At 34.5% G+C, this 23,553-nt stretch overlaps 1 protein-coding gene across 2 annotated transcripts in view; it reads right to left on the bottom strand.

Annotated features, from left to right (window-relative positions):
- Nucleotides 1-2,309: 2,309 nt before the first annotated feature.
- CASD1 (CAS1 domain containing 1) overlaps nucleotides 2,310-23,553 on the bottom strand; it is a 43,056-nt gene continuing 21,812 nt past the window's right edge. For both annotated transcript variants that reach the window (XM_056118318.1, XM_056118319.1), the window contains 10 exons: nucleotides 20,631-21,053; nucleotides 19,558-19,647; nucleotides 14,810-14,929; nucleotides 13,247-13,403; nucleotides 11,873-11,952; nucleotides 9,036-9,137; nucleotides 6,715-6,855; nucleotides 6,068-6,145; nucleotides 5,265-5,357; nucleotides 2,310-3,743 (listed from right to left, as the gene is read on the bottom strand). In XM_056118318.1, coding sequence (XP_055974293.1) covers nucleotides 3,477-3,743; nucleotides 5,265-5,357; nucleotides 6,068-6,145; nucleotides 6,715-6,855; nucleotides 9,036-9,137; nucleotides 11,873-11,952; nucleotides 13,247-13,403; nucleotides 14,810-14,929; nucleotides 19,558-19,647; nucleotides 20,631-21,053 — 1,551 coding nt within the window. In that variant the 3' untranslated portion in view covers nucleotides 2,310-3,476. The remainder of the gene's footprint in view (nucleotides 3,744-5,264; nucleotides 5,358-6,067; nucleotides 6,146-6,714; nucleotides 6,856-9,035; nucleotides 9,138-11,872; nucleotides 11,953-13,246; nucleotides 13,404-14,809; nucleotides 14,930-19,557; nucleotides 19,648-20,630; nucleotides 21,054-23,553) is intronic.

The following is a 23,553-nucleotide window of genomic DNA, read 5'->3' as shown; positions in this document are numbered from 1 at the left end:
CGAGCACATCTCTTCAATTCCACTGTTCTTCCTGCATTAACATATGCCTCAGAGACTTGGGCCCTATGAAAACAGGATGAGAACGCTATTTGGGTCTCTCAAAGAGGAATCGGAAAAGCTATGCTTGGAATATCACGATTCACTCAAATGAGAGATAGAATCTGGAGTTCTGATCTCCGTCAACGCTCAAGAATCAGGGACGCTGTCTCATTTGCCAAGGCATCAAAAATCAGATGGGCTGGACACGTAATGAGGTTTACAGACAACCGCTGGACTAGAGCCATTACTGACTGGATTCCACGGGACGTCAAAAGATCACGTGGACGCCCACCTACAAGATGGTCAGATTTCTTCATCAAGACCCGGAATGATCGGTTTGAGGCGCTGCATGTTCCTAGAACAAACAGATGCCATTGGGCTACGCTAGCACACAACAGGGATGAATGGAGACATTACTGGCACCCTCTCGAGTAAATCAATAACGGGGGATTAAGTGATCATCTTAAAATTTTTTAATTTAAGATTGTCTTATTAGGGCTGGGATATAGCTTAGCAGTAGAGTACTTGTCTCAGATGTATGAAACCCTGGGTTTGATTCCAGCATCACAAAAAAATAAATAAATAAAAATAAATTCTGTTGAAATTTCAGGCTTAATTTTCATTTTTATTTTATTTATATTGGTTTCTCATTATACATATATTGTTTATGTTGGCGGTGATTTTAAGAATAATTTATTTCATAATAGCTTTCTTTTTTTTCACTTGAGAGGCCTCCCACATAGTGCTGGGGTAAGTGGGGGTCAGCCACTTTTGGTGCTACTTAGCCTCACTATGCAAGCCAGACAGTTCAGTGCTTGGCCTGATCACATGGTGTTCCTAAATATAGTCAAGTATCTTTTTCTGAAGAATGATATGACTGAGTAATGTAATGGGTTATACTCGACTAGCTAGATGTTGTTGTTGATACCTGGGTCGACAACAACAAAAATTAAAATCTACACCATACATAAACTACCATTGTGGCAACTTTCACCATAATAATCTTCTCCATACAGATTCAAAAAAATCAGTTTCAAAAAAACCCCAAAAAAACAAAACCAGAAGCAGCACACCTTCCACATGTTCCCCCTACCACCAAGTGAATCCCAATGTGTAGCTGGACGTGTCCTCCAAGGAGTTAATACAGCTGACTGGCAATCGTTAGCACAGTGGTGGCTGGACCCAGTCTGTGGACTGCCTGCAAAGACCACGTCTTAGAAAAACCTGAGACACTGAAAACATGCCTGCAAGACATGACCATTCTGCCTAAATGATGGACAGCACAGATGCATCTACTACACTAAGACTAACCAGGTGAAAATCACGAAGACTGTCCAATTACCTTTGTGAATTTTCTATCACCTACAACCTGTAAAGTATACCAAATTTCTCATACTTCAAGCCTCTCAGGTAGCCTGTTGGTCTATAAAGGCAGAGCAAATTTATATTTTGGAGAAATTATTAAAAACTAAAAGAAAACACAAATGGAATGTGTTTTCTTTTCATATGTATTACTATATTTTAATTACATTTTTTAAGTAATACAAAATGGTGCTATATATTAAACATGTAATAACAGGGCATATCAATTAACTTTCAGTATTGATTTCACATAGAAGAGAAAGCTGACTATTCACTGTATATCACTACTGAAAGACGTAAGTGCTTCCAAAAAACAGAAATGCTGGTCATCTTTCTTTTTCAATTGTTTCATTGGGAAGAATCTTTTCAGGTGATAAAACTTACAAGTTAAATTAAAATGCACTTTACTCATTGCCAAGCCACACCAGCAAGAATAATGTGATCACAGTACTTGGAAGTTTTTGATTTATAACTATACTCTTTTCTACTTATAAAGCTGCAGTCTAGGAGGCAGAGCAATGAATCACTACAATTGTCTATCAGGGAAATGTCGAAAGATTAAGTAAGGGCAGAAAAGAAGAAAGGAATAAACACACATTTCTAATAACTATCAATTAATGAGATATCACCAGCAGATAAATCTAGTGATAAAGAAATAATATTAAAATTTTTTAATAGTAAAACTTAAATGATCAAATTTCTTGAGTGAAAAAAGCAGTTAGCCCCAGAAGCTATGATAACTTTATCATTTCTTAGCTATTACAGAAGATGTACTTCTACATACCAAGGACTGAAAAAGCAAATTTGGGCTGAGATAATTAGAAATCTAAATCAATCATTAAATGGATCAAGCTTTCCTTAAAAAAATGAACACATAAAGTTTAATTGATACTTTGCCAATACAAAAATAATCATTCACAAAATGTTTATTTACTGTTTAAATTACTCCATAATCTCATGTACCATGAACAGAAAATATATTTGACCCCACACACAGAGCAAACAAGTGCAATATTTCAAACATTAAAAGTCATAAACAAATCTGTACAACAGATAAATAAACATACCTCTAACTGCTTGCAACAAAAGAAAATAAAACCAAATATATACATTGCCCCAAATCACTAGTTTACCTAAAATTCTACTATGGTCAACATCCCAATTATAACAACTTGAGTCTTTGTTACACTGCACAAGTTTAGACTGATAAATATTTTTTTTAAAAAAATAGAAGGGAGTAATAAGAAATACCAAAATGGTTATAAACAGCTTTCCAAACATTGGAAATAATATAAAAATTAATTAGGGGAAAGCATATTAAGTGGATCTAGAGGGGTAACTGATATTTTACTAGTAAAGCTTAAGAAAAGGAAACAAGTGAATGTTTAGAAAGAAAATTTGGCCTTTTTGAAAAAAGAAACAGTGACAAAACCCTGTCATGAAGCCTAGAATAATTCCATGAGAAAAAGTGTACAAGGCAGGCTTGTATACATTAAAACCATAATTGGAAGAAAATCAAGTCAGTAAAAATATAACATTAGAACATGAACACATATAAATTAAAGGCATATGGCATACTGTTTATCATTCCACATCATTGCACATATGATAAGAAAACAATACTGTAATCATAATTGAATTAGAACATTTTCATTGAAGTGAGAAATTCCATGATGAACACAATTGTAGACAATCTTATGACCACAAATTTAGTAAATATCAAAATACTCAGTGGTGCCACTAAATTATTGGAACATTTTACTGGGAAGGTAATTATTTTCCTGCCATCTTATGTTAACTCAAAAGCATTTGTAAATAGAAATACAGGTCTGGTAGAAAAGACTTCACATGCAGTCCCTATGCAATGTATTCTGCTTCATCAAAAGTTTTTAGTATGTAACATTGGATATTACATTTCTAATATATACAACCACACATATTAAACAGATGTCACTGAGCTGTCCTCTTGCCACATAAATTTTTATTTACATATGCATTTATGTCTTCAGATGGATGCTTTCTCCTCTAAGCACACACGAAGCCTGAAGAATTTGTTTTTAATGGACATTAGGAACCTAATGTCTTGATTTGTCTTGAATAGATGACAAGATGAGGAGTCCACAAAAAAATAGAGCTATACATGCTAATCTTTTCAACAGAGATGAGTTATCTTTAGGAATAATGATCTGAGCAAGATCATTTGTGATCTGAGAAATTTCATGTGCCACACAAACAAATATGAAAGTGCTGACAATGATGTTGAGCATTGGATTTCCGGGGATGAGTACCAGAATACCCCTCGTGTCTGCTGCCAGCCATATGTGATACTGGCAAATAAATAACTAGGAGAAAAAAAAATACTTAAAGTTAGATTGTCAAAAAATACATCAGTTTTTACTGACTTAAACATTTGCTAGCATAACTACATTAGAAGATTTTTCCCAAACCATTTTATTCTATTTCACCATTAGTCCTGATATATCTACTGCTGTTTACAAAACTCCTAAGTTCTGAAATCCTGCCCCAAGTTCCTCAGAACGTACAGAAACCTTTTAGATTCAAAAATAATCCTTTGCATGCAGATGGAAGAGTAGAATCTAGGGTCTGGAAAGATAGCACAGTGGGTAGGGCATGTGCCTTGCATGTGACTGATGTAGGCTTTATCTCTGGCATCCTAGATGGTCAACTGAGTCCTCCATAAGTGATCCCTGAGTCCAGAGATAGGAATAAGCCCTGAGCACTACTGGGTATAGTCCTCAAAACCAAAACAATAGCATCTAGACTCTAGTATCAGAGCCCAAGTATGACCTGTGTCTATTTATATGTATGCATGAACTATATGGCTGTATTAATATATGTGCATACAGAAGTGGAAAGAGCATGGTTTTTAGGTTACTCTCATGTATGCTCTTCCTGGCCAGGCATAAATGTACTGAAGTGCATTACCATGTTGTAAAAGTATATTTCACTATTCTGCAAGCATATACATTAAATGACAACACTAAATCTTCTGACTATGCTAATAAGATTCTTCAATCATATAATTTAAAAATATCAAAGAGTAAGAGAATGCATAAGCTACCTCAATAAATACAAGGACAATGAAATTTGTCTTTCTTTTTGAGTCAACCCAGCAGTGCTCAGCCTCGCACTCAGGGATCACTCCTGGAGAAACCTGAGGGACCCAGAATTGAACCCAGATGAGGTGCATGCAGGATAAGAGTCTAACACTGTATTATGTGACCTAAGAACTCAAGACAATATGCTCTAAAAATTTTCTCATGATTATAATATAAATTCTACTGTTTTAAGTCATTCTATTTCAAAAATCGTGTTCATATACTTAGAATATATTTCAAAACCTACATCAAACATATTTTGTAGATTAATAGGTGTATGTGCAATATATAATGAGTTTTAAATTTTTCCCAAATTTTTCCCAAAAATTCTACTAAGAGTGAATTTTATTATAAAGCATCAATAAGCATCAATGAATTCCATTAGTACATTTAATTATAAAGATGAATGACAAGTTAAAACACCCTGTTTGATTTTATTTAGATCTATTTATAAATCATATCTGTATCTTTTTTTGTATCCTGATCTAACATCTTGGTTATACTTAAAAGCGTAAGATAACATAAAAATATTTTAAAAGTTATCTATACCTAGTTATTTAAAGAAGACACTTGAAATCATTTTATATACTTAACTTCAAATTCTTGTTGGAAGTTCTAAAGCTTTCCACATGTAATTCTATAAATAACACAGCTTTAATCTAAATGTGTGTTAGATTTACACACATACAAACATACTACATACATTTCATTATGTAAGATAGGGCAAAATATCAGTGTACTAACCTCTAATGAAATTTTTCCAAACCAAGCAAAAAATGAGCTGTAAACTGAGCGGGCATATCCAGGAATATTCCTTATTAGGATGAAGGCTAAAATCTAAAGAAAATGGCAAAAACAGAGTTAAAGGTAAAAATATTCAGGAATGCTTACGTTATTTTATGAATAGTCACTCATTTTTTCTCAGCGCCCCTTATATTGTTCTGTATTGATGCATCAAGATGTGACATCATGTGCTCCTATTTATAAATATGTAGTGATTATATAGTCACTACACATAGTAGAAAAATGAAGTCTCTAAGATGGTAATATTTATGCCTCATTTGATTAATATTTTATTAACCAGCATATTACCCAGTACATAGTAGTTATCCAGTTTTTGTAGACTGAATAAAAAAAGTACTAATTAAATGAAAGTTTCCTGAACTATATGTTTACTGGACTTTACTTCATTCCATGAAGACTGGAATGAAATTTTGTTTAATGCCAAATTTCTTAATGGACCATAGTACTAAAATACATAGTAGGTATTTACTCTGATTAAATACTTATTACATCTGATTACATAAAGAAAAAATAAATGGAAAAATTAACACTTTCTAAGTGCTAATCCAGTGACACATGTTGGAATTTCCATAAGTTTAATACAACAATTTTTAAAAGAGATTTTAACTATCCCCATAATAAAGTTTAGAAAGTTTTATAGACTGCCTTTTCCTGACATTTGATCTTGATCTTTCTGCTTCAAAGGAGTGTATTCTTTTATCAATAATTAAGAAGAAACCATTTCTCTAAATGAAGTTAATTACCTGTACCACAGAAACAGAGGGGTGAAGTTCGTTGCACTCTGCTTTGTTTTTACAACTACTAGCCCAGATGGAGTAAGTCTGAAACAAATCCAGATAAAAACATAAATTAATTTCTATAAACAGTTATGCCTTAAAGCAGCATTTTCAGAATATTAAAGTTTTAAATTTAAAAGGAAGAAGGGGGGCTGGAGTGATAGCACAGCGGGTAGTGTATTTGCCTTGCATGCGGCTGACCCAGGTTCGATTCCCAGCATCCCATATGGTCCCCCAAGCACCACCAGGAGTGACTCCTGAGTGCAGAGCCAGGAGTAAACCCTGAGCATAGGCTGGGAGTGACCAAAAAGCAAAAATAAACAAACAAACAAACAAATAAATAAATAAATGGAAGAAGGGGGGGAAAAACATAGGTCTGTTTTTTAAGAAATAATACTCAAGTAATGGTACTTCCCAAGTATACATTATATTTTTCTCTCGTTACAAACTTTAAAATTCCTGTTTGCTGAGGGCCCAGTTTTCCTTCATATTTAACTTGTTCTCTCCAAAATTTATTTTAAATAGAAAAATAAAGATTATATTCCTAACTTAACATAAATTTTCTAAGATACATAAGATCCTGGAACATTAGAAGACTGAATTTCAAAACTTACCAAGAAAGAAACTACTGAAATAAACAACAAAAAATTTGAAATTTTGTTTGAAAAAAGAGGTTCTCCCTTTCCTTCAGAAAGCACTTGACGCTTTTGTAAAGACAGGTAAATAAAAGCAAACAACATTCCGTAAAAGACTACCTGAAAAATAAGAAAAAAAAATTATCTTAAACAGCTGATTTTTAGTATCACTTGTATAACTTGTCATCATGTTGTTTATCAATTTGCTTGATCAGGCGCCAGTACCATCTCCATTTGGCCCTGTTGTGTGCTAGCGTTGCCCTATGGTGTCTTGGGGGCTATTTCAGGGTCAAGGGAATCAGGCTCGTTATTATTACTGTTTTTGGCATATCAAATACGTCACAGGTAGCTTGCCAGGCTCTGCTTATTTTTAGTAAAAAGCAAAATTATTTGGTAAACTAGTAAAGCATGCATAAAATTAAGGTAAAGGTAAAGGTAAAGGTAAAGGCCCTTCCGTTGATCGTCGATTTGCTCGAGCGGGCCCAGTAACGTCTCCATTGGAGACTTTGTTGTTACTGTGTCTGGCATATCGAATACTCTCGGTAGCTTGCCGGGCTCTCCGAGAGGGGCGGAGGAATCGAACTCGGGTCGGCCATGTTGGCCGCTTGTAAGGCGAACGCCCTACCCGCTGTGCTATCGCTCCAGCCCATGCATAAAATTAAGAAGGTCAAAAGTTTAAAGAATCCCATGTTCTATGAAGGACTTAAACTTCAAAAATAAACTTCAAACAATGAAACAAATCTAATTGTTGGTTAAAGTAATCAACAACAGATAAGCAACATCTCTAGAAACAAAATGAGATAAGATGATTTTTAGCAGTTTCAACTATAGGAAATAAAGCAAGCAAGCCATTTAAAAAATAATGATAAACTACAAGGGACACATGGTAAAATTTAAATATACTCAACCAAAATAAAACATTTTGCATTGATAAAGGTAAAAGGTAAAGGCCCTCCCGTTGTTCGTTGATTTGCTCAAGCGGGCCCAGTAACGTCACCATTGGAGACTTTGTTGTTACTGTGTTTGGCATATCGAATATGTCACGGGGAGCTTGCCAGGCTCTGCCGTGCAGGCGAGATACTCTCGGTAGCTTGCCGGGCTCTCCGAGAGGGGCAGAGGAATCGAACTCGGGTCGGCCATGTTGGCTGCGTGCAAGGTAAACGCCCTACCGCTGTGCTATCGCTCCAGCCCTTTGATACTTTCAAATAATGTAAACAACCATCACCAAGAGCATACTTTTGATATATGCTCTTATATAAAAGTACCTGCACCAAAAAAGTAAAATCAGGCAATGTAAGTTCACTTTCTCCTCTCTCCCACTTACTCTCTCTTGCATCCTCATCCTCCTCTCCCCTGACTTCTTTCTTTTCCGTGATGCTTGAAATTGAACCCAGGTATTAGCCTTTTTTAACAAAGACCGAAAATAAAGTATTAAATATTCTAGCAGATATTCTAACGGGTTGGAAGTTGAGGATTAAAATTATTTGAAGATGGCCATGGATGTAGCTGAGTGGTTGAGTACATCCTTTTGCATGCTGTAAGGCCCTAGGTTTATTCCAGGAATTCTCCCCTTCCCAGACCTTCATCATTCCCCAACAAACAAAGACACACATAAAATTATTTCTTAAGATTTTAGTAAAACTTATTTGTATGTGGTTTTGATGTGCACAGGTACTGGAAAGCAGAAACTGACACTAAAAACAAAATTTGTGGAAGTAAAAAAAATGAGTAAAAGATGGGGAAGAAAATAAAGAGCAATGAATATTTATTATATTATCTTCTAAATGCTCGTAGATGTCATACATTTCCTCAGCTAAATGAATATTAACCACCTTTATAAGACTAATTCATAAAACCATCTATGACTTTGCTCTTAACAAACTTCTGTCATAAAATTTGTATTGCATAACACAGTGCCCATTATAAATAATATTAGGCTTAAAACTAGGTTGGAAAGTTGAGAAACTTAATGTTGTACCTTCCTTCTCTTAACATATTTCTCACAACAGTAATATCAAGAATAAATATTGGGGTTGAAGAAATACTGTACTGAATGAATGAAGCATATATGAGGAACCACTAATAATGTATAAATTAGGACTTAAAAAAGGTGACTTTATAGAAATTTCACAGTACTTCCCTATGAAAAACATTTAAATGCACACCTTTTCTCTCTCTCTATTTTGATATCAAAAACTATCAACACACTGTTTTGACCAACTAGATAAAAATAGTTAAATTTACCAAATAATCTTTAAAGTATACTTGAAATATCAAAAGAGCACAAGATAAATACATACATAACGGTCTAACCTCCATCGGAACCACCATTCATAGACATTTCCTTTCATTTCAAAACACTTGGACAATGGCCAAAGAGAAAATATTTTCTCAAATGCACCCTGAGAAAAGAAATCCAGAAAATAAATTAAGACAGTATAAGTCAATATTGCATCTGCAATGCTATAAGCTATGGTATCTAATTTTATTTGAAATTTTATTTAAAATTCACTTGGAAATAAATTACAAACGGCTAATAAAGATGACATAAAACTTTTAACTTTACTGTATATGAAATGCTATTAAGACCAAACATTTAAATAAAACCTTAATAGAAAATTATACCATGTAAGATTTTTAATCTAGTAAACAAAAGTTAATATTTACTGATCAAAACATACAATGAAAAACAAGTCAGTGTAATGCCAATAACTTAAAAGATAACTTTCGTTCCCCCAACTGTCCTTAGCAATTTATAGACATCTAAGATAAAAAAAGAGACACTAATGAGTCACTTATTTTTTAATCATCACATTCAAATGATATTATCATACTTTGCAATAAAGTTTATAAGTTTAGTCAAGTTAGTGCAAAGTATCTTTTTATTAATCTGACAGTCTGGAAAATCTGGCCATAAAATGGCAGAAATCTTGGTTACATTCTTGTACCTTAATGAAGTCTTTCAAAGGAAAGAACCAAACTTCAATACCCAAACTAATGTATTCCAACAAATTCTATTAAGAAAAGATCTATTGAAAGTCCAGAGAGAGAGAGAGAGAGATAGAGAGACAGAGAGAAAGAGAGAGTACAGCATATCAGGCACTTGCTTTGCACATGGTTGACTTGGATTCAATCCTGGCAACCTATATGAGCCCCTGAACCCACCAGGAGTGATCCCTAAGCACAGAGCCAGGAGTAAGCTCAGAGCTTCGCAAGTGTGGTCCAAAAACAAAAAAGCAAAAAGTAAACCTATCATTGGACCCAAAGAAAAAATGAAACTAAAATAATATTACATTTTAGGTGATATAGGTTTGGTTTTTTGGGGTTTTTTTGTTTTTTTGGTTTTTTTTTTTTTTTTTGGATTTTTGCTAACCAGCGATGCTCAGTGGTTACTCCTGGCTCTGCACTCAGGAATTACTCCTGGTGGTGCTCGGGGGACCATATGGGATGCTGGGGATTGAACCCAGGTTGGCCACATGCAAGGCAAGCACCCTACTGCTGTGCTATAGCTCCAGCCCCTAATATAGAATTCTTAAGTCAGAAGAAGTCTGTTTTAATTAAATGTGACATTCTCTAATTAATCCCAGAATTTAAAATTCTCATAGCTTATTAAATATAGGTTCTATCAAAATCAATGCAACTATTTGACAAAACTTGAAATAAAGTCCTCATACATAAAATATAAACTACATATATATATAAATTCTATATACCTAGTGGAGATAAATTTCTTACATTTCATACACGATAGATAATATAGAAATATGACATAGGAGGTGTCAGATAAGTATGTTTAAAAATTATTTAAGGAAAAATTAATTTTGTTTTTATATGGGGTCCCACATGACTGTGCTCAGGGCTGACTCCTGGGTCTCTGCTCAGGGAAAGCTCCTGGTAGACTTAGGAGGAATACAGTGGGTGCTGGAGATCAAACCCTGGTCAGTTGTGTACAAGGCAAGTACCCTACCTGCAGTACTATTTCTCTAGCTACAAAATTAATTTTCTATAGGATCAATAAACAAATATTTATCGATGACCCGTCTGTGAAAGACGTTTTACTATATTGATTATACTTTTTTTCCTTGTTCAGTGATCAACACTAGAACAAAACTGGGAAAAAAGACTTAAGATTCTCTATGAACTTCTGGTCTGCCTTCCTTTCTCTCCCTCAAATGATCAAAGTATTGAGAATTTAATAACTTTCCAATAGATATTGCAATTACCTGGCTATTTCTTCATACATTTGCCAATTATTTGTTATTTTATGTTCTTTGAAAAAAAAACACTTGGAAGTCAAGCAGAAATATAAATTCTTTATATATTTCTAAGTATGAAGTAAGTATAAATGCCTAAAAATGGCTTTATAGGATTATACACATGGACACAGATACACATATACACACAGAAAATACTAATATGGCATGTGACAATCAGCTAGAAGACTGTGGTTTAGAAACAAAAGTAAACTGCAGAATACAGTGACAACTATAGGCATTAAAATTAAAATACTTGTTATAAGTAGCATGCTGCCCAAATAATGTCTGCCTGACAGATTTGATCAGCAGGTAGCATTTTACAACCTTGCTAAAATAACTGAGAAAATTTTAAACATCCTAACAAGGGATAAGGGGTTAGAGAAAGAATAATGGTGAAAAAGTTTATTAAATTAAACACACTACATGATACATACAAACCAATTTGCTCCTAAGTTGGTTTTACTAACTGCCAAATTTTACTCTATGCAGTAATGGAAAAATCAAGTAACACTTTGATGCAATGAATAATGCACAAACCAAGTTGCAAATTCTGTCAAGAGAATTTTGATCTCCACTTAGAAGAGTGTCTTCTAAGAGGCATTCAAATAAACGTTTGATTGATCAAAGTCAAGTAAAATGGATTTTGAACAATTGCCAGAGGAAGAGCTTTAAGTTGCTCTTACAACAAAAACAGTGGTAACAAAAGTAGATAGGTCTCAAAAGAACTACACTGAATAGTCAACTGCAGAGTGACACTTTTATTACAGTCATTAAAAAATGAAGCTAAAAAAAAAAAAGCTCTGACTCTTCTCACATACTTTAATAGACTTGAACTTTAAAATAAAATAGAACAAAATATAAACCAAAAAGACTGTACAAACCTGAGAATATGCCAAAAAACATATACATAACAGCAAGAAGGCTAGTTTCAACAGTAAGCCAAAATGCCAGAAACAATTTCCTATGAGAGAAAATATTTAATTTACTAAGAAATGTAAATTTACAGTAGTAAACATATCAAATACTCTAATGTATTTCTATCCAGCATAGTTCTAATAATAATTTCACCACTTTCTTGATATATAATATGTAACTAAGTAATATAAATGACAAGGAAAACAAAAGAATATAAAGGTGGAAGATTTTTGCTAGGAATGAGGCTAAAACATATATCTGACACTGTTTAATCATTGTAAATAAATTCAAAATACTTCTTGAATTCAGTTATACTTAATTCACTGCTGTATGTTATAAAGGAATTTGTAACAGTATGGTCTCTAAATTAAACAAACATTCATATATATGTCATGGAAAACTGCTTAAACATTAAATACTAAGGAGAAAACTATATTTCCCCTGTGAAATCGGATTTAGCCATAATTGTAACTTATCATGTAGCTAACATATTTTAAATTGTGTTTAAAGTTTACACATATAAATAGTTCATTTGATTAATATTATGGGTATATATAAAGAAATTAAAGAGACCATACAGTGACACTAACAGACTTTATTAAAGGCTAAAGCTCAACTCCTCCTTGAAAAATTATTTGGTATTATAATAGAAGTCAATAGAAAATACTTTTTAATCTATAATATTTGGCTCAATAAAGTTAAATACATTAAAAATATTTCTCATTTGTATTTCAATATGATCTTAAGGAGGATGCACTAATAAATGTAGTTATCAGTAACTTTCAACATAGGTAATTATGAAATTTGAAAATGACAACCTTTTGGTACTTAGTTTTCCTTATATATAAAAACAAGTTGACAATAGTTTGAAGCACTGTGTACAAAGGAAATTATATTAAAACTTTTTAAGTTCTTTGATGTAAAAAGTCTTTTTGGCAAATACATATTTACTCAAAATCTCAATATAAAAAATAAGGCAAAGTTGCCAATAATAAAGCAGGACTCAGGAGCCAGAGCCTTGTCTTTCCCCTTCACTCATGTACTCTTTTCATTTGGGCTCTGTACAAGATAGTTCAGGAAGACTTCATTAGTTAGTATGTAAGCCAGTTTTCAAATTAAATTTTTTAAAGGGCAAAATGCACATGAGAAAATGTAAATTATTATTTTGCACTGTTAAATTGAACTACTTAGCTGCAACTTTCCAGAAATGTTTAAGAAAAAAATGTCAAATCTTGACATAAAGTTATGCTATATATCACAATAATAACTTTAGCAGGAAAAAAGAAATTTAGCATATAGAAAAAACATATGCATTAACATTAGTATGAGAGTATATTTACCATTTGCTTTTTTTTGTATTATTTGGGGCCAAAGTGCCAAAGTAACATATATGACCATGAACCATACTGTGACCAATGGCACAAAGTAATAGAACTGATAGGGCCGATCCATCACTATACATAATACTACTACCAGGAAATTGAGACGAAACAAGACCTATGAAAAAGGAGAAGAAAACGGTTTTCAATGCGGGTATGCCATGAAGAGTGACAGCTTCTCTCTAACAATGTATAAAAGCTTAAGACATAAAAAACCAAAACCTGCACAATTATATTTTACTAACTCCTGAAATTACATTTGTTCCATAATCCCTGTGAATAATTAAATATAAAATATGTACGCATTACTAATTGCACAGCGGTAGGGCGTTTGCCTTCCCAACCGAGCCAGGTTCAATTCCTCTGCCCCTCTCGGAGAGCCCGGCAAGCTACTGAGAGTATCTCGCCCGCACGGCAAAGCCTGGCAAGCTACCCCTGGCATATTTCGATATTCGATATGCCAAACACAGTAACAACAAAGTCTCACAATGGAGACGTTACTGGGCCCGCTTGAGCAAATCGATGAACAACGGGGGGACAGTGCTACCGCTAAACGCATTACTATGTTAATAAAATCTCATCAAAACCAGCCTGAGCTATCCTCTGACTACAAATGTCTTCTTGTGATATGTAAGAAAGAATCAGAGACCTCTTTCCTTGGTTTGAGCTACAGTTTATAAGCAGAGATTAGATTACCTCCACAAAAGTTATACATTTCATCTGTTTGATGTTGATTCACCCCATTTGGGATTAAACTGAGAGTTGTCATAGACACAAAATAGCATTTCTCAAATTAGAAAGTATCTTTGAGAATACTGTAACAGTTTTCATACATCGGTATGATGTCATTCAAAAAACAAAGAATTTGAGATGATTGATTTTAGAGCTACTCTACTCTCAGCCCGTTTCTTTGTAAACATGAAGATTGTGATCTTCAGGGTTGCATCAAGTGGCCTGTAAAATAATGTCCAGAAATTGCCTGGCTTACAGTACAAATTTAATATTACAGTACAAACGTAAATATTAACCTTTAATAAAGAGAAAATACACCATATATATAAGCCTGTACAACTTTCTATTTCTACAAAACTAAAGTGAATTCTCAGTGTACTCCCTTGTGTATCAATGTTTTTTATTACATATTCATCTAAATTACATTTTCTCTTCCAGGAGTAATGAATTATTTATCTCAAATTATTAAACAGAGTATAGAAATAAAACAACTATCAAGTGCTACTTCATAAATTCAAATTATTCATGGTCTTATAATTATATTTACTCAATAGTTAAGCACAGAAGTATGCTGAAAGAAAAAGAAAATAAGAGGCCAGAAAGAGTATAGCAGAAAGGGCACTTGCCTTGCATGCAGCTGACTCAGGTTCAATTCCTGGCACTGCATATGGTCACTGAGCCCCACCAGAAGGGATCCCTAAGTGCATAGCCCAGGAGCAAACCACAGGGTAGGGCCCAAAAACCAAAAAACAAAAAACAAAAAAAAAGGAAATGAAAAAATTGCATTCCTACCTGACATACTCTGTGGATTCCAAAGTCTCCTTTGATCCAAAAGTATGAGAAATGCCCATACCCAGTCTGAAATAAATATGCAGCAACCAGTACCCGAACGTGCATGTACACAGGCAAAAACTGTTGACAAAATTAAATAATTAAAATAATGTTGGAAACGGATATATGTCAGAGTTTTTACTTATTGCTCCCAGACAATATTTTTTTAAAACGTATTTCAACATATGAAATTTTTGATAAATGAGTTAAAATAGTAGAATCACAATGAAGGTCGAAAAATACTGAAAGAAACTCAGGATTTATCCCATCTAAACCTATATTCCTAATTTGTAAATGTATTCTAAAACATTCCCTTAAGTATTTGTCTCAGCACCTTCTAAGAAAAGAAAACAAATTCTCTAAAGTAATATATCCCACTCTCAGATTAACTATTCTAAAATTTATCCTAATAAAAAGTTGAAATTTAGGGGTCATACAGATAGTACAGCAAGTATGGCATCTGCCTTGTATGTGGCTGACCAGGGTTCAATCCCTGGCATCCCATGTGGTCTCTGCAGTCCAATCAGGAGTGATCCCTAGGTGCAGCCAACCAGAAGTAAGCTTGGAACACTGCCAGATGGGACCCCCTAGCTCTCCTCCCCCTTAAAAGGAAAAAAAATTAAAATCTAACTCATCATATAAGTCTTTAAGGTAAGGTCAGCGAAGTAGAAATAAAATATAATTCACATAGAAAATTGATTGATGGTGGTACCAGGATCAAATCCTTGGTCTCACAGATAAAAGGCATGCACTATGACTGGAAGCAACATGCCTGGCCTCAGAGCGATGTTTTTATAGGGGTCACTCTTAGCAGACTGTTGTGAACCTCATGGTTTGCTGCCTGGGAATGCATGCTGCTTGATGTGCCTTTGGACTCAGGAAACATGTAGCTCTTGTGGGGTGGGGATGGTAAGTTAGTGATGAAAATTGATCACGGGTTCCCACACATAGAGAGATGTACGTGCTTTACCACTAGAGCTATGCCCTTGACCTTGCATGGTAATTTTAAACTATGTCCTTGCATGGTAATTTTAAAATATGGCTGCTAATGGAGCTGGAGACACAGTTCAGAGTTAAGGTGTTTGTCTTACAAGCTGACACAGGTTCAGTCCTCAGCACCAGATCTGTTCTCCCAAGTACTACCAGGAGTGATCCCTGAGCAAAAACACCCAGGAGTAAGCCCTGAGTGTTGCTGGGTGTGACCCCAAAACAATACAACCAAACAAGCAAAAATATTAAATATGGCCACTGGAACATCTAAAAAGTTAAAACCAGAAGTGAATTAAGAAATACATTTTTATTTAGCTCAATATATCCAAAATATCATTTCAACATGTAATAAAATATATTTTATGCTAAGTATTTGAACTTAAAATGCATTTCTAATATCGTGCTTAATCTGGTATATGCTTCACAGCTGGAACATTTCAATTGGAACATCTCAATCTCAATTATCACAATTTTCCAGGTTCAAACCAACATAAGAGTATCATTACTGTCACTGTCACTGTCCTCCCATTGTTCATCGATTTGCTCGAGCAGGCCCAGTAACGTCTCCATTTTGAGACTTCTTGTTACTGTGTTTGGCACATTGAATATGTCATGGGTAGCTTGCCAGGCTTTGCCGTGTGGGTGAGATACTCTCGGTATCATAAATTTCACATTATATGTTTCCCAAAGTTGTAAAGATATTTTAAATTAACTGAGAAGTGGCAAGAATAATATAAAAGATATCTATATACTGTGTTCCATCATTTAAAAGTATATCACAGGACCAGAGAGCTAGTACAAGATAAGACACACAGCTTGCATGTGGTCAATCCTGCCAGGTTCAATTCCCAGCACCAAATCGAGTCCTATGAGCAGAACCTGGAGTCACGCCTGGCAAAGAGCTAGGTGAAGACCCTGAGCACTGCCAGCTATCACCCAGAAACAAAATCACAATAAATAGTATGATACAGAACTCATAACACCAGACTAAAAATTTTACAAAGCACCTTGGATGTAGGATAAAACTGGTTTGTCCTTTCTCCCTTGCCACAGGGAACTTAGGTTTATTGGGTTATTCTCATCATAGTGCTCCCATTCCTCCGTGTTTATTTGTAACCTCTTTCTTTGTTCTCTGCTTCCCCAACTGGTTAATCACCTTTATCTCCTTGTTTATCACTTTGTTAACTTACAAATATTGCTTTTTTCTTCTCCTGCTCCCAGAAGAGAACTCCTGCCTCCGTGCCTGGCTGTCCTCAACGGGGTCCCTTGGAGGAGAGTGGGTTGAGTTTCCCTCCCCACCCCGAGCAGAGCCCCGGCAGCTGAAGACCTCTGGTTTCAGCCACAGCCATGCTCAAGACCACTCTCCACACGTTCTGACAAGTGTCACACATGAAGGAACCGGCAGAGGAACCCAGGTATGTGGAACCCGGAGCATAGATCTCCAAGCTTGCTCGGATTGGGACTGGTGCCTCCTCCACCCAGATCCCCCATCTTCCAGTATATAGGTGTTACACCCACCAACTACCCCTGGCGCCGTGTAATCTCATCAACAGCCATGAACCAGAGACTATAAAACCCTGCTCCTGGAAGCTTTTATCTAGTTCTTACTCTGGAGAAACTGGCAAGCTACCAAAAGTATCCTGCCCACATGGCAGAGTCTGGCAAACTCCCCGTGGCGTATTCAATATGCCACAAACCAGTAACAATGATGGGTCTCATTCTCCTGACCCTAATAGAGCCTCGAATTTGGCACTTTTTAAAATCTCAGGGCTAGGATGAAGGAGACGTTGCTGGGGCCTGCTCCATCGAGGAAATCGATGAACAACAGGATGACAGTGATACTTCTCCGTAAGTCCTTTTGCATAGTTAATTCAGAGCAATGTCCTTTTTGTTTGGACACAGGAAGGCAGGTAATACAATGCTTTTGTAACTTGGGAGTTAACTGGCCCCAAATAATATTCACACCATGGGCGTCTGCCCGTGGTAACAATGCTTGCTGATATAGATACAGGTAATTTTTAATCACAAACACCCGATATAAAAGAACTGAAGTATCTTCATTATCCATAACAAATCAACTATTAATGAAAAGCATGTCCTTCTAGAACAGGGTTTTTTTTAAAAAAAAAAATAGTTTAATTTAGGATGCTATAAGGTATAGTCTAATATGTATTAAAACACTACTTGACAAATGATTATAAAAGAATGCACAACTGTATACATCCTTCTATAATTCAATTCTCTGTTGGGATCACTGAATTGAAAACTTAATCTGCCATTAACTCTGCCCTTTATGTGTCAGCAATTAATTAGGCCTCTAAATAAAATAGCCCCCCTTTTCCCCAATTAATTCAACTTTTATTCATTTCAGAGGTTAAGTCAAGATTCAATATTCATCTCCACTTACTTTTTAAGAGAATCTGCCAAATTCATCCCACAAATTATGAACTGGACTTAGAACTAAGACTTATGTCCATTTCTCCTTGCCTCAGATCTCTTTTACTATCTTGGCTCTTCCAAACTCTATGTTCCAGCACTCTATGTTCCTTCAGCTGTATTGTTACAGGAATTTTATTACTGCTATACATACACATTATCATAGCTATATTTCAGTGAAAAATTGTATTTTATTCCTCTACCTTCTGCCCTTCAAACAAGCCATTCATAAGTCACAATTTTAATAAAAATAATCAGGAAAAGGATTATTTTAAAATTATAAGGAATATCTGAAAAAACCCATTATTATTTACCTTCTTAACTACTATTATGGAAATTTCAAAATAATCCTTTCTGAGCAATACTCCTTTCTCATCTCAACTGGTCATTGATTCAAATGCTGTTTACAGAAATAAGCTATATGTTAGCAAATATAGCAGTCAAGTAGTTCCCAAAATAAAAATTTAATATTTTAGGATGTGTTCTATAGAAATCAGTTAGCATTTTCAGTATAAAAAGGTATGCAAATGTAGTTATTAGATACTACCTAAATTCAATCTAGAAATCTTTGTTTAACTATAATGTAGCTGAAATGTTTCAAGTCTGACTATATTCTGCTATCCCCATCAAATTCAAAATGTTCCCACCATGGGAATACTATCTTTTAAGACACCTTAGGAAAAAGAAAAAAATGATTTTATTTTAGCACAGAAGGAAGTGCCTTCCTTTCCATGTAGAAAATATTTATTAAATGCTACATAACTTTCACAGTCCAAAATGGTAGCTCATAAGTATCAGTTCTCTGAAAACTGGGGTAAGAAGAAGAATATAAGTTCGTTTAAACGTTAAGGTGTAAATAAAAAGAGTTGGTCAAATTTCCTAAAATATATCAAAGGTTAGAATATAAAATGTACTGATTCAATTTTATTTCTTTCTATGATAACTAGTCTTCTAGTTATTTTTTTTGCAGTTAAATCATCTATAAAATGTCTTGATAATTTTAAAATAGTTGACCAACAAGTTGACATGAAATACATATCTTTTTAGCCTTTTTTAATACATTAAAATTGAGGGTAGTATATAAAAATTATTGTCTTATGTGTTTTAAAAAATTATTTTGTTTTTAAAATTCTCAAAGATAATTTTTTGAGAAAGGATAGAAACACAAAGAATACACAAGAAATAGGTTTTCTAAATGGTAAAGAACGCAAGAGTTGTTGCCCTCACAGAAATTAAGTGTCACTGTTTCATATATTTTCTGAACTTAAATTCAAAATACTTACAGTACTTGCTCCAGAGATATGATAAATCAAAATTACAAGTTGCATCCAGCCTTTCCACTCATCTGTCTGTTCTCTATTTAATACTTTAGTCTGTATAAAAGAACCAAAATCTATTTTAAAATTTATCATAAAGCTATTATTTGGACAGTCTAGTATATTCACATTTTTCTAATATGATAAAAAATTAATGCTTCTGTCAAAAGAACCTTGGGAGGAAAAGCAGTGAAAGAGTAAACGACTGTCATTTTATTTAACTGATCAAGGATAAAATAAGACTCTTTAAGATACAGCACAAATTATAAAAACTATTATAAACAATCTTTTAAACACATAATACACCTTTAAGATTCTACATTACTATATGTAATATAGTACTAACAAACCTAAAAATTGTCAATTTATAGTTTTTGAAAGAAAAAATCTTAGAATTTCAGTTAGAAAAGATATTTTCTTAAATTTTATTATGGTGGAAAAACAACTTATTAGGTTTATTTTTCCTAGCATATTCTCTCTCACTGGAGATAAAGAACTTGTTAATATCCTCATACAAAAATTTATTTCTTGAATAGAATTAAAATAAAGCACACCACTGAGTTACACAAATATTGTAATTACAGCAACGCTAAAAATAGGAAATTTAAATTATGGGCAATACCCACATTATATAAGTTCTAACATATAGTTATATGTCTATGTAACATATAAATACAGTTGTGTAGGCAATAATATATTTTTCACTTAATAAAAGATCACATTTGAAGCTCATAAAATAAGCTTTCTCCACCCTGAGACAGGAAAAACAATACCAAGTCATTACATCTTTTCCATACATCATTATTTACCAACTTTTCAATTGCCTTCTTAAAACTTTCAAGAAGTTAAATTACTTTCTTTCAAACTATTTTAAACAATTAATAAGAATTCAAATTCCAATAAGTGGGGTATAATTATAATATTCCTTTGTCCCTTTCTATATAAATGTTTGTATATTCTGGCATTATAGATATTCTTTAATGTAGAGACTGCAATGGAATAAAAGGCATGGCATAAGCTAAAACAAAAATGGCTCTTACCTCTTTAGTATTCTCATTGTAAAAAACTCCCAAAACCAAGATGTAGATAATTGGAATAAAGAAAGTTGAATGTGTGTAAAATTTGTTTTCCTTCATAAATAGATTTGCACGGTCACACATGTAGAAATAAGCCATAATCAGGCCAAGTTTGCAGAAAGACTGTAACAGTATTTCTAGTGGAGACATGGGCGCATTTAAGATATTTTTCTTTTCCTCTCCACTTTCTAAATCAGTGCAAGGTTTATTCTTCCGATGAGCATTACGATGTATTATATAAAAAATTAAATACCCAATAATAGACACAATGAAAAAACAAGCAGCTAGCTTCTGTATGAGAGTAAGAGGAGGTCGAGGTTGACAACAGGAACCATCTACAGGCTTCAAAATCTTATTGCAGTAGACGTTCATGAGAATCATTGCACTCTGTGAACAAATCAAGTTATTTGGTTATTATCTTGTCTGTAAAGTGTTCCGCATCAGATTTTTCTCCTGTGAATACTACTGACTTTTCAGAACCTTAACCAAAATGCTTCTGTACTCTTTCTACCATTTTTGAAACACTCATACAATTACAAACACTACTTCAATCTATAATAGCTTGTTCAGAGTTTTTAAAAGTTCTTAAGCTATAATCCAAATAAAAATTTCATTGCATATTGTGACCCAGAACATACACAGGAAACAACTGGAATACATTCTGACATAATTCTATTCTACAATTTTAAAAAAAAGCACTAGTTTTATAGCTCTTAATGGGTTGTGATCTTTAATTTTAAAAAGTTCTGACTACAACACTATACTTAGAAAACCTTAAAGAGCCTACAGAAAAGTTCCTAGAAACAATAGGTCTGTTTAGTAAAGTGGCAGGCTACAAAATCAACACCAAAAAGTCCATGGCTTTCTTATATACAAAAAACGAAACAGAAGAAATAGATATTAAAAAAACAATCCTGTTCACAATACTACCTCAGAAAATCAAGTATCTCAGAATCAGCATAATAAAAGAGGTGAAGGATCTATACTAGGAAAAATACAAAACACTTCTTCAAGAAATAAAAGAGTACACTAGGAAATGCAGACACATCCCCTGCTCATGGATAGGGAGGATTAACACTATCAAAATGGCAATACTGCCCAAAGCACTATACAAATTCATTGCGGTCCCTATCAGGATACCCATGACATTTTTCAAAGGAATAGACAAAGCACTCCCAAAATTCATATGGAACAATAAAACCCCAGGAATGGCTAAAGTAATCCTTGGGAAAAAGTTGGGTGGCATCACCCTCCCCAACTTCAAACTGCACTACAAAACAGTCGTAATTAAGACAGCATGGTACTGGGCTAGAAATAGACCTGCAGACCAATGGAACAGAGTTGAATATTCTGTCACAGACCCCCAAATATGTGACCACTTACTTAACCTTTGACAAAGGAGCAAGAAATGTGAAGTGGAACAAGAAAGGCCTCTTCAACAAGTGGTGCTGGGAAAACTGAATACTACCTGCAAAAAAATGAGCGCTGACCTCTGTCTAATGCCAGGCACAAAACTCAGATCAAAGTGGAATAAAGACCTCAATATCAGACATGAATCCATAAGGTACACAGAGGAAAATGTAGGCAGAACTCTCCACGACATTGAAGCTAAAAACATGTTTAAAGATGAAACAGCACTGATCATGCAAGTATAAGCAAACATAAACAAATGGGACTACATCAAACTTAAGAAGCTTTTGCACTTCAAAAGAAACAGTAACCAAAATACAGAAAGAGCCCACAGAATGGGAAAGAATATTTACCCAATACCCATCTGATAAGCGGTTAATATCCAGGATATACATGACACTAGTATAATTGTACAAGAAAAAAAACTTCCAACCCCATCAAAAAATGGGGACAAGAAATGAACAGAAGTTCTCTTAAAAAAGAAGTACAAATGGTCAAAAGGCAGATGAAAAAATGCTCCACATCACTAGCCATCAGGGAGATGCAAATCAAAACAATAATGATCTATCATCTCACCCCACAGAGACTGGCACACATTCAAAAGAACAAAAGCAACCAGTGCTGGCATGGATGTGGAGAAAAAGGAACACTCTTTCACTGTTGGTGGGAATGCCCACTAGCCCAGCCTTTCTGGAAAACAATATGGACAGTGCTTCAAAAACTAGAAATTGAGCTTCCTTATGACCCCGCAAAACCACTTCTGGGAATATATCCCAAGGCTGCAAAAAAGCATAGTAGAAATGACATCTGTACTTATATGTTCACTGCAGCACTGTTCACAACAGCCAAAATCTGGAAACAACCCACATGCCTTAGAACAGACGATTAGTTAAAGAAACTTTGGTACATCTACACAATGGAATACTATGCAGCTGTCAGGAGAGATGAAGTCATGAACTTTGCTTATAAATGGATAGACATGGAGATTATCATGCTAAGTGAAAAGAGTCAGAAAGAGAGGGACAGACATAGAAGGACTGCATTCCTTTGTGGAGTATAAAACAACATAACATGAGGCTGACACCTAAGGATAGTAGATACACGGGACGGATAGATTGCTTCATAGCTGGAAGCCTGCCTCATGAGCAAAAGGGAGAAGGTAGCTGGAATAGAGAAGGGATCACTAAGAAAAAGATGGCTGGAGGAACGGTCGGGATGGGAGATGTGTGCAGAAAGTAGATAAAGGACCAAACATGATAACCTCTCAGGGTCTGTATTGCAAACCATAATGCCCCAAAGTAGAGAGAGATTATGTGGAATGATGTCTGCCATGGATACAGGGGGAGGGTGGGAAAGGCGAGGTATACCGGTGATATTGGTGGTGGGGAATGTGCACTGGTGGAAGGATGGGTGTTTGATCATTGTGTGATTTTAACCTGAACATGAAAGCTTGTAACTATTTCACAGTTATGCAATA

This window comes from Sorex fumeus, unplaced genomic scaffold (genome assembly GCF_029834395.1).
Source record: "Sorex fumeus unplaced genomic scaffold, SorFum_2.1 ptg000037l, whole genome shotgun sequence".
Taxonomy (NCBI): Eukaryota; Metazoa; Chordata; class Mammalia; order Eulipotyphla; family Soricidae; genus Sorex; species Sorex fumeus.
The sequence above is the reverse complement of the archived record's forward strand: the minus strand, read 5'-3'. Positions and strand labels throughout refer to the sequence as shown.